The 12,217-nt window shown below is 38.0% G+C and overlaps 1 protein-coding gene across 4 annotated transcripts in view; it reads left to right on the forward strand.

The window, feature by feature from the left end:
* The window catches only part of MARCHF1 (membrane associated ring-CH-type finger 1), a 65,340-nt gene that overhangs the window by 19,259 nt on the left and 33,864 nt on the right, over nt 1-12,217 (forward strand). For 3 of the 4 annotated variants that reach the window (XR_004954968.1, XM_036233985.1, XM_016154581.2), the window contains exon 3: nt 8,636-8,816. Coding sequence is in view for 2 of the 4 variants with exons in the window: in XM_036233985.1 (XP_036089878.1) it covers nt 8,636-8,816 (181 nt within the window). In the remaining 2 variants the exon portion in view is untranslated. Of the gene's footprint in view, nt 1-8,635; nt 8,817-12,217 lie in introns of those variants that run through there. The other variant, XR_001598047.2, reaches the window with a different exon arrangement.

Here is a 12,217-nt window from a genome sequence, read left to right on the forward strand (position 1 = left end):
ATTCAACTCTTAATAGCAAAACTTAGATTAAACAACAAACAACAAAGATTAGATCTGTGTGGATAAGGATTTAAGAGCAATGAAACCTCAAGAAATGGAGAATATCGTAGGGAAAGAAGAACTAGAGGCTGTTCCATTAATGATGCGAGTCTTAGGATAGCTTGAATTGAGGTGTTATCAAGAGGGGAGGGTGTCACAGGTATGAGATGATATTTGAGGAACTTCTCAGAGGCAGACATTTCCTGAATGTGGTAGGCTATTTAACCTTCATTGAGAATTAACTTAACAATCCTTATAAATTCCTATAAAGTAGATATTGCTTAGTGTAAAAGACACAGATAAGCAGAACTATGCTTCTAATGCTGATTGTACTTTTAACAACCACACCAGTGTTTCCCAACATTTTTCTCAGCATGACACAGGCAGAGGATGATAACATTTGTGAATTAGCTGGAATTAATGGACAACACACCCAGGACCTTTAAACTTCCCTCTAGGCTGAGATGAATCATGATCTTGGCACAGTGGTCATTTATTTGTGGCAAAACCCATAGGTTATTATCGGGCAAATTCTGTACCATGCTACAATGCCTGTATGTTAGGGATCAGTGGGAAATACAAAAGGTTAGGCGAGGTAAATCTGAATTATGAAAGGTCATATGAAAACCAGGTGATGTCATTTGGATTTTATTTGATCGGTGTTAAAGTCCTTGAAGAGTGGCAGTATGTTAAAAGGGTCTGAATAATTGTGTTTTAAGAATGATTTGGCATAACTGTATTAACCAATGTTACCCCAATAAACTTAATAACAAAATAAAATTTAAAAAATTAAAAATTAAATTAAAAGGCATGATTTGGAAGGAGCAGAGCCTTAACGATAGTTCGGTACCTCTTGACAATTCAAAACTACTAGCAGATGGCCGTGATGCGGACAGGAGGAAGATATGAAAAACTCTGAGGGACAAAAATATTGCCATATTGATGAGTGATAATCTGAATATTGAGTCCGAAGTACATGGGAGGTTCCAAGGAAAAGGCACACCAAGAGAATGAGATATTTATAGAATGGCATCTTTGGGAAGAAAAGCTGTTTTGGAGATGACAAGATGTAGGAAATAGTAAGTGTCCCTTTGGGGATATCTCATGACTGGTGTCGGAGAACTGGCTGAAGCATCTTGCTACCGGAGAAGCAGAAGTTGGTTTTGGAGACAGATGTTTTAAAACAGCAACCCCGGGAGCAATGCTTGAAGTTGCGAGCCTACATTACCTGCCTGTAAAAGGGTCGCCAGTGTAGAGGGGAAAAACCAACGGGTCAAGTTCCAAACTCCCAGGATAAGCAGAGGGGGAAACGCTGATGAAGAAATGGGGGGGTGGGGGGGGTTAGCGTGGTGTGGAAATCAGTCTGTGAGAAAGGAAGGGAAACAGAAGTACCGCCCTGGAAAATAGCTGCGAGGTCATGTGAGTCGAATTACCCTTGCTCGAGTTTTTTTTTTTTTTTACACTATGCTCGTCATATAATCACCCTGCTTATGCTGGAGCACTTTCAGGAACGGAAAATTTACACTCTCCTTGGACAGCTTATAACATCTTTGGAAAGCTGTTCATTCCTCTAACTTTTACTCAATGGATCCAGCTGTAGGACAGAACAAAACCAGTTAGTTGCCTTTTCACAAATCTGAAGAAAGCCGTTCTATCATTTCCCTTTCCCTGACTTTATTTCCCCCTCCAAGATGTTAAATGTGAGGACTTAGTATTCCTTTCTGTTTATCTCAAAAGGACTACACCCATACTTTAGGAGGTTGCTCTTTTGACCTATAATGTTTAATTATGGTAGAAGAGTCTTAGCCATGAATTTACATTTATTGACTTCTATATTATTCCCCTATCATCCCTCGCTGTCATATCTCGCCTATCATATCGTATTATCATCTCACTTATCACATCTCCTTTATCATTTCTTACCTTCCCAGGCTCTAGAATCCTAACGTTTTCAGTCTGTTCTCAACACATAGTCACTGTTTCAACCCCTGCGATCATTTTATATGTCCTGATTCCACTTTTTCCGACCGTAAAGGATGTAGTATAAGAGCAATGTCACGTGAGCCAACAAACAGATAAGTTTCGAGAAGGAGGGGTTAGTCAGCGATGCAGAAAGATGAAGGTAAAGGACAGATGAAGAACTAAGAAAGGTCCTTAGACTTGACTGTTAGGAAGATGATGGTGGATTATCAGAAAAGTAATCTAAGTAGTAAGATAGATGAAGAAGATATTTTTCTTTCTTACATCGCAGTCCTTTAAGATGAAAAATGACAGTCTGTAAACTGAAAGGCAGACATGGAAAATTGAGTTGCTTTTAATAAAAAGTGTGCAAAGCATTGCATTTATTACCCAGCAGCATTTTTTACTGATTTTATTGATTTTTTATATATTGGCAATAATGCCTTAATCCGGGATATTTATACTTTGCAGTATTTTCTCACATGTCTTATTTTCTCATATGTCTTGCTTCATAATAGCAATGATTTTACAGATGAAAAAAATCAACTGCCTCAACATTTGTCTGAGCCCATCCAATGTAGAGAACAGTGAAGCTACATTCAATCTCAATTTGACCATTCACAGATCGAATTATACTCCCTCACCTAGTTTCATTTGACACGTGTCTTTGACTTGACTGCCCTTGGGATTCAAATGTGTCAGTAACTAACTCACTTGTGTGCAGTCAGAATTCATGACCTTGCCTGTACAAGCTTTTGCTCTAGCCAACTTAACGTACTAGCTGCTAAAGACTATTAGTTCTACAGAACTAAAAATAATGACATAGATAAACCAAAGTAGTAGTAGTAGTAGTAGTAGTAGTAGTAGTAGTAGTAGTAGTAGTAGTAACAGTAGTGTTAATCCCATGATCCGTTGATAAAATTAACACATTAGCCATAATAAAATTAACGAACGTTTGATCGCCTACTGTGTACCAGGTATGCACTCTTGTATCTTATTTAATCCTCATGACACCTTAAGAGGTATTTTTAACTTCATTTTACACACGAGCAAACTGAGACCTACTCCAGTTCACTGGAACAGAAAGCAAGGTGTGAGTCAGGCTCAGATTTGCTTGTGAATCTCAAGCACCAAACAATTCTATATTTTTTGTCCTGTGACAATGGAAAACATACAGCAAAAGGGGTATGAAGTCATCCGTAAGGGACGTGAACACTCAACATAGAGACAGTTTTTGTCCCATTTCCTCCCACTTTCAACATCAGCCTTTTCCATCATAGTGACTCCCAGCCTCTCAAACCCATTCTTTTCCCATAACACATTAACAGCAAGGTGGTTTCCCTCGCCCTCCTGCTCAGAGTCTGGACCCCATGACTGTCTGCAGACTGTGTTCTCTGATACATCAGAATCCTTCCCTCCTTTGCCCTTCCCACGTCTGACCTAGTGATCTCAAGATGTTGGATTGCGCGACCGCTCACTGACCGCTGAACACTGCCAAGTCACAAAGCAATGTTAACAGCGTCTACTATAAATGTGTGCCGTCTAATCTCGCCAGGGACCCCGTGGCTACTCCACGATTCTAATATTCATGCTTGGTTAATTTTCCATCCCGTTCGCCAAGTGGCTTTTTCTAATTATTTACAACCTCTATAAGACTTTAACCTTCTGCCTTCCTGCCTTCTCTTTAGCACACATATTGTCTCCTATTTCATGGAAGATAATAGGACCTCCCAGACCCAGCTACTCGAATTTTCTCTGCCTCCACTGCCTTTTTATCTCTGCCTATCATTCTCCCTCTACCTCTCACCCCCAGCAAAATGTGTACGTTTTCCTCCTGTGTATTCTTCCACTTGCCCAGAGAGATTCCTTTCCTCACTTATCAAGAACCTTCATTTAACAGGGCATTCTCTTGCCTTTTTTTTTTTTTTTTCCCATGCCTGCCTCTTTTTGGCACCTTCACTTCCGCTTTACGAAAAAATAAAATGAAATAAAAATTAAAAGTAAAATGTTTCCAGTCCGCTCTCCTTTCACTGCTCTGCTATATTTCTGAATAATAGGGCGATTATATCTCCTCACTCATTTACTCGATCACTGACTTCTCGCCCAGTGCTTAATACCTTTCAATATGGCATCTGCCCAACGTACATTCCAATCATTTTTAGCCTAGTAAAGTGAATTCTAAGGATGAGTGCCAAACTCTGAAGCATAATGATTAGTTTGAGAAAAGATTAACATCCAAATTAAACCATTACGAACATAGCTGTATCCATAATTACAGTGCTTAAAAATTATTTAGTTGGTGAGAAGTATAGAGAAAAAATGTAGGTAGGGAACTTTATCAGCAAGATTTGTCAGAAGAGAAAGGGAAAAATGGCCTGGAATGTGGGAAGAGTGGATAGGCCTGTGCTTGAGGTATTGTCTGAAGATTACAGGGGCGCTGCCTGTAGGAGTCCCATATTAATGAATGTGCTGTGCCGCCATAGCTAGTCGTGGAAACCAAGCAAGGTCCTCGGATACCTCTACACACTCTGCAGGCTGAGTCTCCCATCTCTTCCCCAATGTCACCGCAGGGTTCCAGATCCTTAACACCAAGGTGACTGTAAGAGATGCTCAAATGGGGTACCTGCCTGCACATTCTTTTCTCTCCCTCTAATTTACCCTACGTGCTGACATTATAACCTGGTTTTCTTTGCATCTAGCAGAAACAAGGATATGTGAATGAATGAAGTGATGAATGAATGAATGAATGAATGAAAAATCCCAAAGTTATATGATCACTATGGTCTTCATGAATATTTTTTTAGTCAATTATTATTTTTTTTTAAGTATGCAAAATACAATTACTATTCTACCAGAGCCAAGAAGCCTTGGCCAGGGAAGGAATGGGAAATAGTGAAGGTCGTTTTAAGATACATGGGACAAAAAGAAAAAAAAAAATCTGCTTTTCTTATAATTCGAACATTAAGTAACTTTACATAAGTAACTTTAAATGTGTAAACACACACACATACACACATACTTTACAAAATTTAATTTGCAGAATGCCATTTTGTGGTCTGCTTTTCACAGAAAGCTAGAAATCATATGGAAGTAGAAGTTTATTCAAGTTATAAATGGTGAAAGTCTCAACATATGCTGATCAGACTATGAGCAGTCAGTCCACATACTAAAATGACAGTAAAATTGACAACAGTGCAGATCAGCAACGACTTTATAGAATCACTCAAGTCGCAAACTGTTTCCAACAGGTAAAAATGCATCAAAACTATGAATATTTTTAAGTACATAGTGCACTATTCTGAGTAAAGGTCGCGATTTCCTGCTTCTTTCCTGTCTGTCCGTCATCTTCCTCAGCTCTCTGCTCTTCTGCCTTTTCATTTCAGGTAGAATAACCCCCTTCAGGTGTTCCCTGCAATGCAGGCCTCGTGGTGGAAAATTCTTTCAGCTTCTCTATGTCCGGAACCTTATGATTGCACTCATACGTGGACTAGAAAAACGAAAGTAACAAGTCAAAAAAATCAAATAAACAAAAACTCATAGACGCAGACAATGGCTTAGTGGTGACCAGAGGGGAGATGGGATAGAAAAGGGTAAAGGGGGGTCGCATATTTGGTGACAGATGGGGAGCTGACTTTGGGCGGTGAACACACAATGCATTATCCAGATGACGTATTATTGAAGTGTACATTTGAAACCCATATAATTTCATTAACCGATGTCACCCAATAAATTTAATTTTAAAAAAATTATGAATATTTTACAATGCGATTTTATTTTATTATTAAAATCATTTTGTCCACACGATTGTTCTATTGAAAAAAGCATGTTTTTGTTTTCATTTATAATTTAGCAATTGTGGTTTGTGCGAAGTATATCAGTTTAAAAATTTGTTTAATTCTATCTGTAGGACTATCACATTATTTTTTTTATTTCTAGGAGATAGTTGGGACTTTATATTTAGCTCTTAAATTATTTAGAACAATCTCAACATGGTTTGAAAAAACTTGGAATCCAACATCGATTGGATAATTTGGAAAAAGTTCAAAGTCCAAAATAATGTAAAAATAAATCTTGCGAAGTGGGAATAAAAATGAACTAACCTTTTGATTTTTCCTATGGGAAATAATCTTATGAAAAAATAAAATGACATTGCCAGTGACGCTTCAGGTAACAGTTTCAGCAGAAATTTTTTAAAAGGAATCGATAAGACACAGGAAGTCGAACTGCAATCTGTAAACTACTCATGTTGGTTTGAATTCAGTGATCAGCAAGGTCTTTGTTTAAATTTGCTTATGAATAATAAATTACTCTTTTTCATGTCAGTAGAAAATCAGAGCCTCAGAGCCATCTTGGTAGCAGTGCAGAATTCGACGCGATCGTTTTTTAGTGATGAATTATCAGGTGGCATGAACTGCAAGTTTTATCTTTCAAATGAGGAATCGTGTCCCTTGTCCCTGCACTGTTCATGGGTCAGCGAGCTTCAGGGTCAGGCCAGGATGGACATTCACTTTGTTGTGAGCTTCTCTGTGTAACCTTTACTTCAATTATTGTCCCTTGCAGAGGTTGGAATGATTTTTTTTCTAAACTTTGTCTTGTTGAAAATATTCATGCACTGTCTTTAACTCAGAATCACCATGTTTAAGGCAGGGATAAGCAAACGTTTTCTGTAAAGGGCCAGATAATAAAGATGTTAGTCTTTACAGTCACATGGTCTCTGTAGCAACTCTCAATTCTACAGTTACAGGGCAAGCAAAGCTGTAAGTAATATTTAAAGAAATAGACATGGGTGTGTTCTAATAAAACTTTATATACAAAGACATGCAGCTGGAAGAATTGGGCCATGGTTTGCTGACTTCTGATCTAAGGGAGTATCTTCGTGTGGAGGCAGGGAAATAAGAGTTTCAGGGACTTAGGAAATATCAGCCTCTCATGCTGTATAATTCATTAGGTTTCAGAGACTCCAACAAAATGCAGCACTATAGAAACCCAGATTTGCTTTCACTGGTTGCTTTTATAATTATTCATAGTCTATTGACCAAACAGTTCCTTTACCTAACAATCATATACTCAGCACCAATGATGTGACCAACACTCTATTGCTAACAGGTGTGATACAAAGTATACTAAGCCCCGATCCCTAGGACCTACACCTTTGGAAAGAAGTAATCTATCAGGCTTCCATATGAAAAAAATAAGCTCTCAGATAATTTTTCATGTGACCCCACCATCCCAGTCTTTGATATGTGCTGCTCCATCCAACACTGCTGCTTCCCAACTCAGTTCGGGGGAGGACGGACGCCGATTTTGAACTTCTCTCTACCCTCATCCCGTTACTCCCATCCCAAGGAATTTGGAAGTCGGTGTTCCTTTCGGCTTACTTTATTATTACTTAAGAAAAGAGATCCAAAATACTAGCGTACTGTGTCATACTTCTTTATTTTGAGGTTAGGGGGAGTTGGGTTTCAGTTCCTGTATCTCACTGTAGGAACAACCTGAGCTGCTATTTCATTTCCCCTGGGGAGACAGCTGAGAGAGATCGGTGTGTTTTAAAAATTCACTCTTTAAAACTCATGCTTCTGGAGAAGAGGAAAGAGCAGTAGCGGCAATGTTAACATTCGTCCAGCCTGCCACTGTGACTCAGCTGAAAAAAAAAAAAAGTAACTATATAGATATTTTGTAAATGGTCCATTCATTCCTATTTCTAACTGATTTCAAGCAGTATTTTTAATCAAATTTGTTATCAACCTTACCAGCTGGTTAAATCATAAGAATTATTAAAGGGCTAGGATTCGAATTCACAACCTTGAGGTAAGGAAAGATGATGTCATCCAATGAGGAAAACAAAGTCTTTTTTTTTTAATTTGACGATGAGAATAATGATAATGCCACAGACTGTGAATCTGTAACACTAGAATTCATAACGATTCAGTAAACTAGTTGAACTCTGAATTCCTTAGACTATGTAGTAATTAATATTTTAAAACAATAAGATTTACTGTATTTGAACTTTATGTAATCAGTAATTTTTGTGTCTTTTAAACAATGATTCTTGACCATTTAGGCCATTCACTATGACCAAAATGGGTGAATATTCCGAGAAAAATCTTTGTAATTATTTCCAAGCTGTAACTTTTTGTCTTCACTTTATCGTTTGGTAATATGTTAAATTTTTCAGAATTCTTTCACATTGGTAGGATACCAATGTGTACTAAATTATATATCATGCCCTTATAAAATTATCAGCAAAATTTTAAAAATGAAGTTTCCATATTACAACATTCCTTAGAATACTTGTAAGTCATAACTTGTATATGTAAAAGAAAGCTTATTTCATAGACACTGACCTATTAACTAGATTCAGCTGAGGATATAGCTCAATAGTTAAAATTGGCTTCAGTGGAAGAATCTGCCAATGCCTAACGCCCTATATATAACATGACTTACAAGTCCAGCAATGACTCTGCAAATGAAAGCAATTTGGGTCCCAGGTTCGAACCCAGCATTCAAGCTGGAGTGAAATGTTCATGCATTCTCAGGTTGCAGTTTCTGAGACAGCTTAGGGCGAGCGAGCGAGGAAGTCCAGGGCTGAGAAATATCCTCTGAGAGGTCTCATCCCAGCTGCTGTGTCCTTCCCCAGGATCTGTCACTGCGAAGGAGATGAAGAGAGCCCGCTCATCACGCCCTGTCGCTGCACGGGCACCCTGCGCTTTGTCCACCAGTCCTGCCTCCACCAGTGGATCAAAAGCTCAGACACGCGCTGCTGTGAGCTCTGCAAGTATGACTTCATAATGGAGACCAAGCTCAAGCCCCTCCGGAAGGTACGGTACCTGCAGGGACTGGTGTGAGAGACAGACCTTGCAAAGCAGCGTGCTTTAAAAAGTAATCTCTTTCCCCAATAAGATTTGGCTAACATGCTAATATCCATGTCTTGTGTCGGGCTGAGCGCGTATAATGCAGCCAAGTGTTGGCAGATAATCCTTCCTTCTTCTCTGTCTGATATTCTAGGGCCTCTGATTTTTATATCACTCTTCAAAGTCAAAAAAGTATGCTCGTAGGTATATGTGCGCAAAATATACTTGTAATTCAGTGAATTGATGGTAAGAGCGAGAATGTTGTACTCACGGAGGTCAGTTCCCAGGAAGGTTAGATAATGGATTACATTAAATGATATGAGCTCATCTAATTTCTTGAAAGTCAGGCATTAGGTAATAGAAGAGAATAATTTCTCCTATAATTTCTCATTTTCTGTGTTTGCCTTTATTTGATGGTTCATGTGTAATTAGGGCAGTTAGGAAAAGTATTATTTTTTACATTGTGCATCATATTGTAAGAGAGAGGTAAGTATTTTTTTATCTATAAGCTTAATCTTTGAATTCCTCCTTTAAGTTATATTTGTCTTTAAAATGAAGGTAAAAATATGAGTCAAATATAAAGCTAGCATCTCACTCAAAACTAGCAAAGGAAAACCTGTAAAGGACTCAATGACAGTGAACTTTATATAATTCCTGCCTGAGAGTATGGAGACTGCAATTTAAATAATGAATCTGCCTAGAGCTGCTTTTTCATTTAAATTAAGTGCAAAGAAAATGTGGATTAAGAAGAACATCGCTTGGAAATAAACATGATGAGTCCCGAGATAAACAGTGATGTAAAGCAAACAAGAATATTCCAATAAACATCTGACTGGTGGCTGGCCATCACAATTCTTCATCAAATCTATAAATTATGGAGAGGGAGAATAGCATTCTCTACTTTTCTGGTAGCTTTGATTTTAAAAGTCGGCAATGGTTTAAAGGCGTCAACACTGATGCAAAAAAAAAAAAAATGCCTTTGGGATGCACATAGTCTTTCTTTTAAAACATACGGGGTGACCTGAGTGCCAAAAGGTGTCAGTCCATACCTCTGGTCCCAGAGCAGTGAAATGCCAGAAATAGAAATGGATCCTTACCCCTTGCCCTTTGTTTCATTGGCTGAACAGATGCTATGTGCTGTCTCGAGTAGCTAAATGACACATTGTGCTCCATGATTCTGTAAATTTCTCTTCTAACCCCTCAGGGAACTACAAATGGTTTCGGAGCATCTGTATATTTCTCCATAGCCTTTTTTTTAAACCTAGATCTACAGAAAATGTTCATTTCAACTTTGTCAAAAGTAGTATTTCAATTTGAGGGCAGCAATCTAGGATAATAAAATATTCACATTTTCTCTTTTTCATACTATCTGCGCTCCCCCCAACCTGCCATGTTTTGTATGATAAATAATACATGGGTCTGTACGGAACTTGAAAAGTCCTCTTCTTCTACCTTCAGCTTTTATAGAATCAACCCTTACGTATAACTTTGATCTTTTCTTGGTTGTTCCGTTCTCAGTAATTTACAATCCTATCAGGAAATTTTTTTTTTCTCAACTCACCTGTTTATAAACCAGAGAAATGCAGTGAAAACATCTGTCTTTTTGAATGGCCATGAATATTCATTGTGTACTACGAAGATGATAAATATCTTCTTAGTAATGAATATATGGCAGCAACCAAGTGGACTCTTGCTATCTGTTGATTAATGAAATACCCTTGCTTTTTTTAAAAAAAATATTTCCTTTGATTAGTCATCAATATCGATGAAGGACAGCATTCAACATCCTTTATTTTTAATAACATTTATGTATCTATAGACAATTTTGGAATCTAATCCAGAGGCTGCTTCCTGACAGCCCACGGATGTGTTTTATTTGACCCACAGAGCTTCAAATTTGAATTACTCATCCACATGGAACTCTGTGATTACGTCACGTAAATAACCCATCTACATATCTGAATTTACTAGAACCGCGTTTCCACAGGACAATAACCAGTGGAGCTAAAGGGTGACTAGTCTTTTTTAAGGGCTGTTTGCTTTCCACTCCTCTACATTTCTCATCCCTTTCTCTTTTTCTGGTCCTGAGACCTTGTGCTGTCTCCATTCATCTGAGCGCCTCTTCGGTTCTCCTGTAAGGAATCTGAATTTTCAACTCCTTCCTGATCTAACGCATGAGTCCTAGACATAAGAAACGTGCGTTCTATTCCTGCCTCTCTGATTTGTGGGCTTTAAAAACTTAGAAAAAGTATTCCAAACTTTCACTTTCCCCTTTAAACCTATAAGGCACTGAGATAACACTTAAACAGCCGTATTCAGAATGACTTTTCACTCTGAGGTGGTGTAAATTATACAGACGGGAGGAATTTTTAAACTGTTCTAGATGTCGTTTTGATGACACTAAGATTCATCGATGGTTTTCCTTTGGTCGTCTATCAGAGGTCATTAAGAATGACAGGCATAGCGTTTGGTTAGAATATATTCAAAGTACATCCAATTAATTGCTCTCAACTCAGTAACTAATCCCTTACTGTTTATAACAGACTAAAGACGAACCACATGACCAATTAATTTAGCTAATGATTCTGAATTTCTACCATTAGCCGATGGAGACAGGAGATTCTATTTGGATGAAATGGCTTCTTAAAGTAAAAAGGTTCAAATCTTCAAAGCCTGACAAACCCTGGGATTTAATAGTTAGTCTCTAAAGATATCAGTAAAACCTTACTTCATTAATTGCTACTACTACTACACCAAAATCTATAGTTAGTGAATTCATCAAAGTACCCTGATGTTTCCAGAAGAAAAATCTTTAAAATCTAAATAAAATCAAGAGTTTATTTGAGAAAAAGCAGTTTTCATCATCTTTAAGTCAGTAGCTCAGCTACTTTGATGACACTCCAGAAAAGTCCCTTTAATCTACTGAGTTACCAGGTCAAAAATAATTCTCAGGGCCCAGAAAAGCCAAGAAAGTCAAAACTGTAGAAAGCAGAGTGACAACTCAGTGAAATTTGGCAATGGACACAGCATCGGTTAGGAAACAAAATAATCTGTTCCGAAGTTGAAGAATCGCTGGGGTTTAGGTTTGACTCACTCCTGAATGAGGGAGACCAGCTACTGGATAAGAAGCTAGACCTGAGGACAGCAAATGCTACCGAGAACCTCAGGCCCTCCCCTAAAATACGTCTTTATATAGTTTTCCATACATGAACTATTTGACAAATACATTATACAAAATATTCAACTCTAAAATGAGGCAGCGACTCGATCCCCTTGGCTTGAGTAGCAGTTAGGTTGGACCATATGCACTTGTCATTGTTGCAGATCAAAAACAGTTGAATATTGAAAAGTTCATAAAATATAAGTTC

This window comes from Rousettus aegyptiacus, unplaced genomic scaffold (genome assembly GCF_014176215.1).
Source record: "Rousettus aegyptiacus isolate mRouAeg1 unplaced genomic scaffold, mRouAeg1.p scaffold_m13_p_16, whole genome shotgun sequence".
Lineage (NCBI taxonomy): Eukaryota > Metazoa > Chordata > Mammalia > Chiroptera > Pteropodidae > Rousettus > Rousettus aegyptiacus.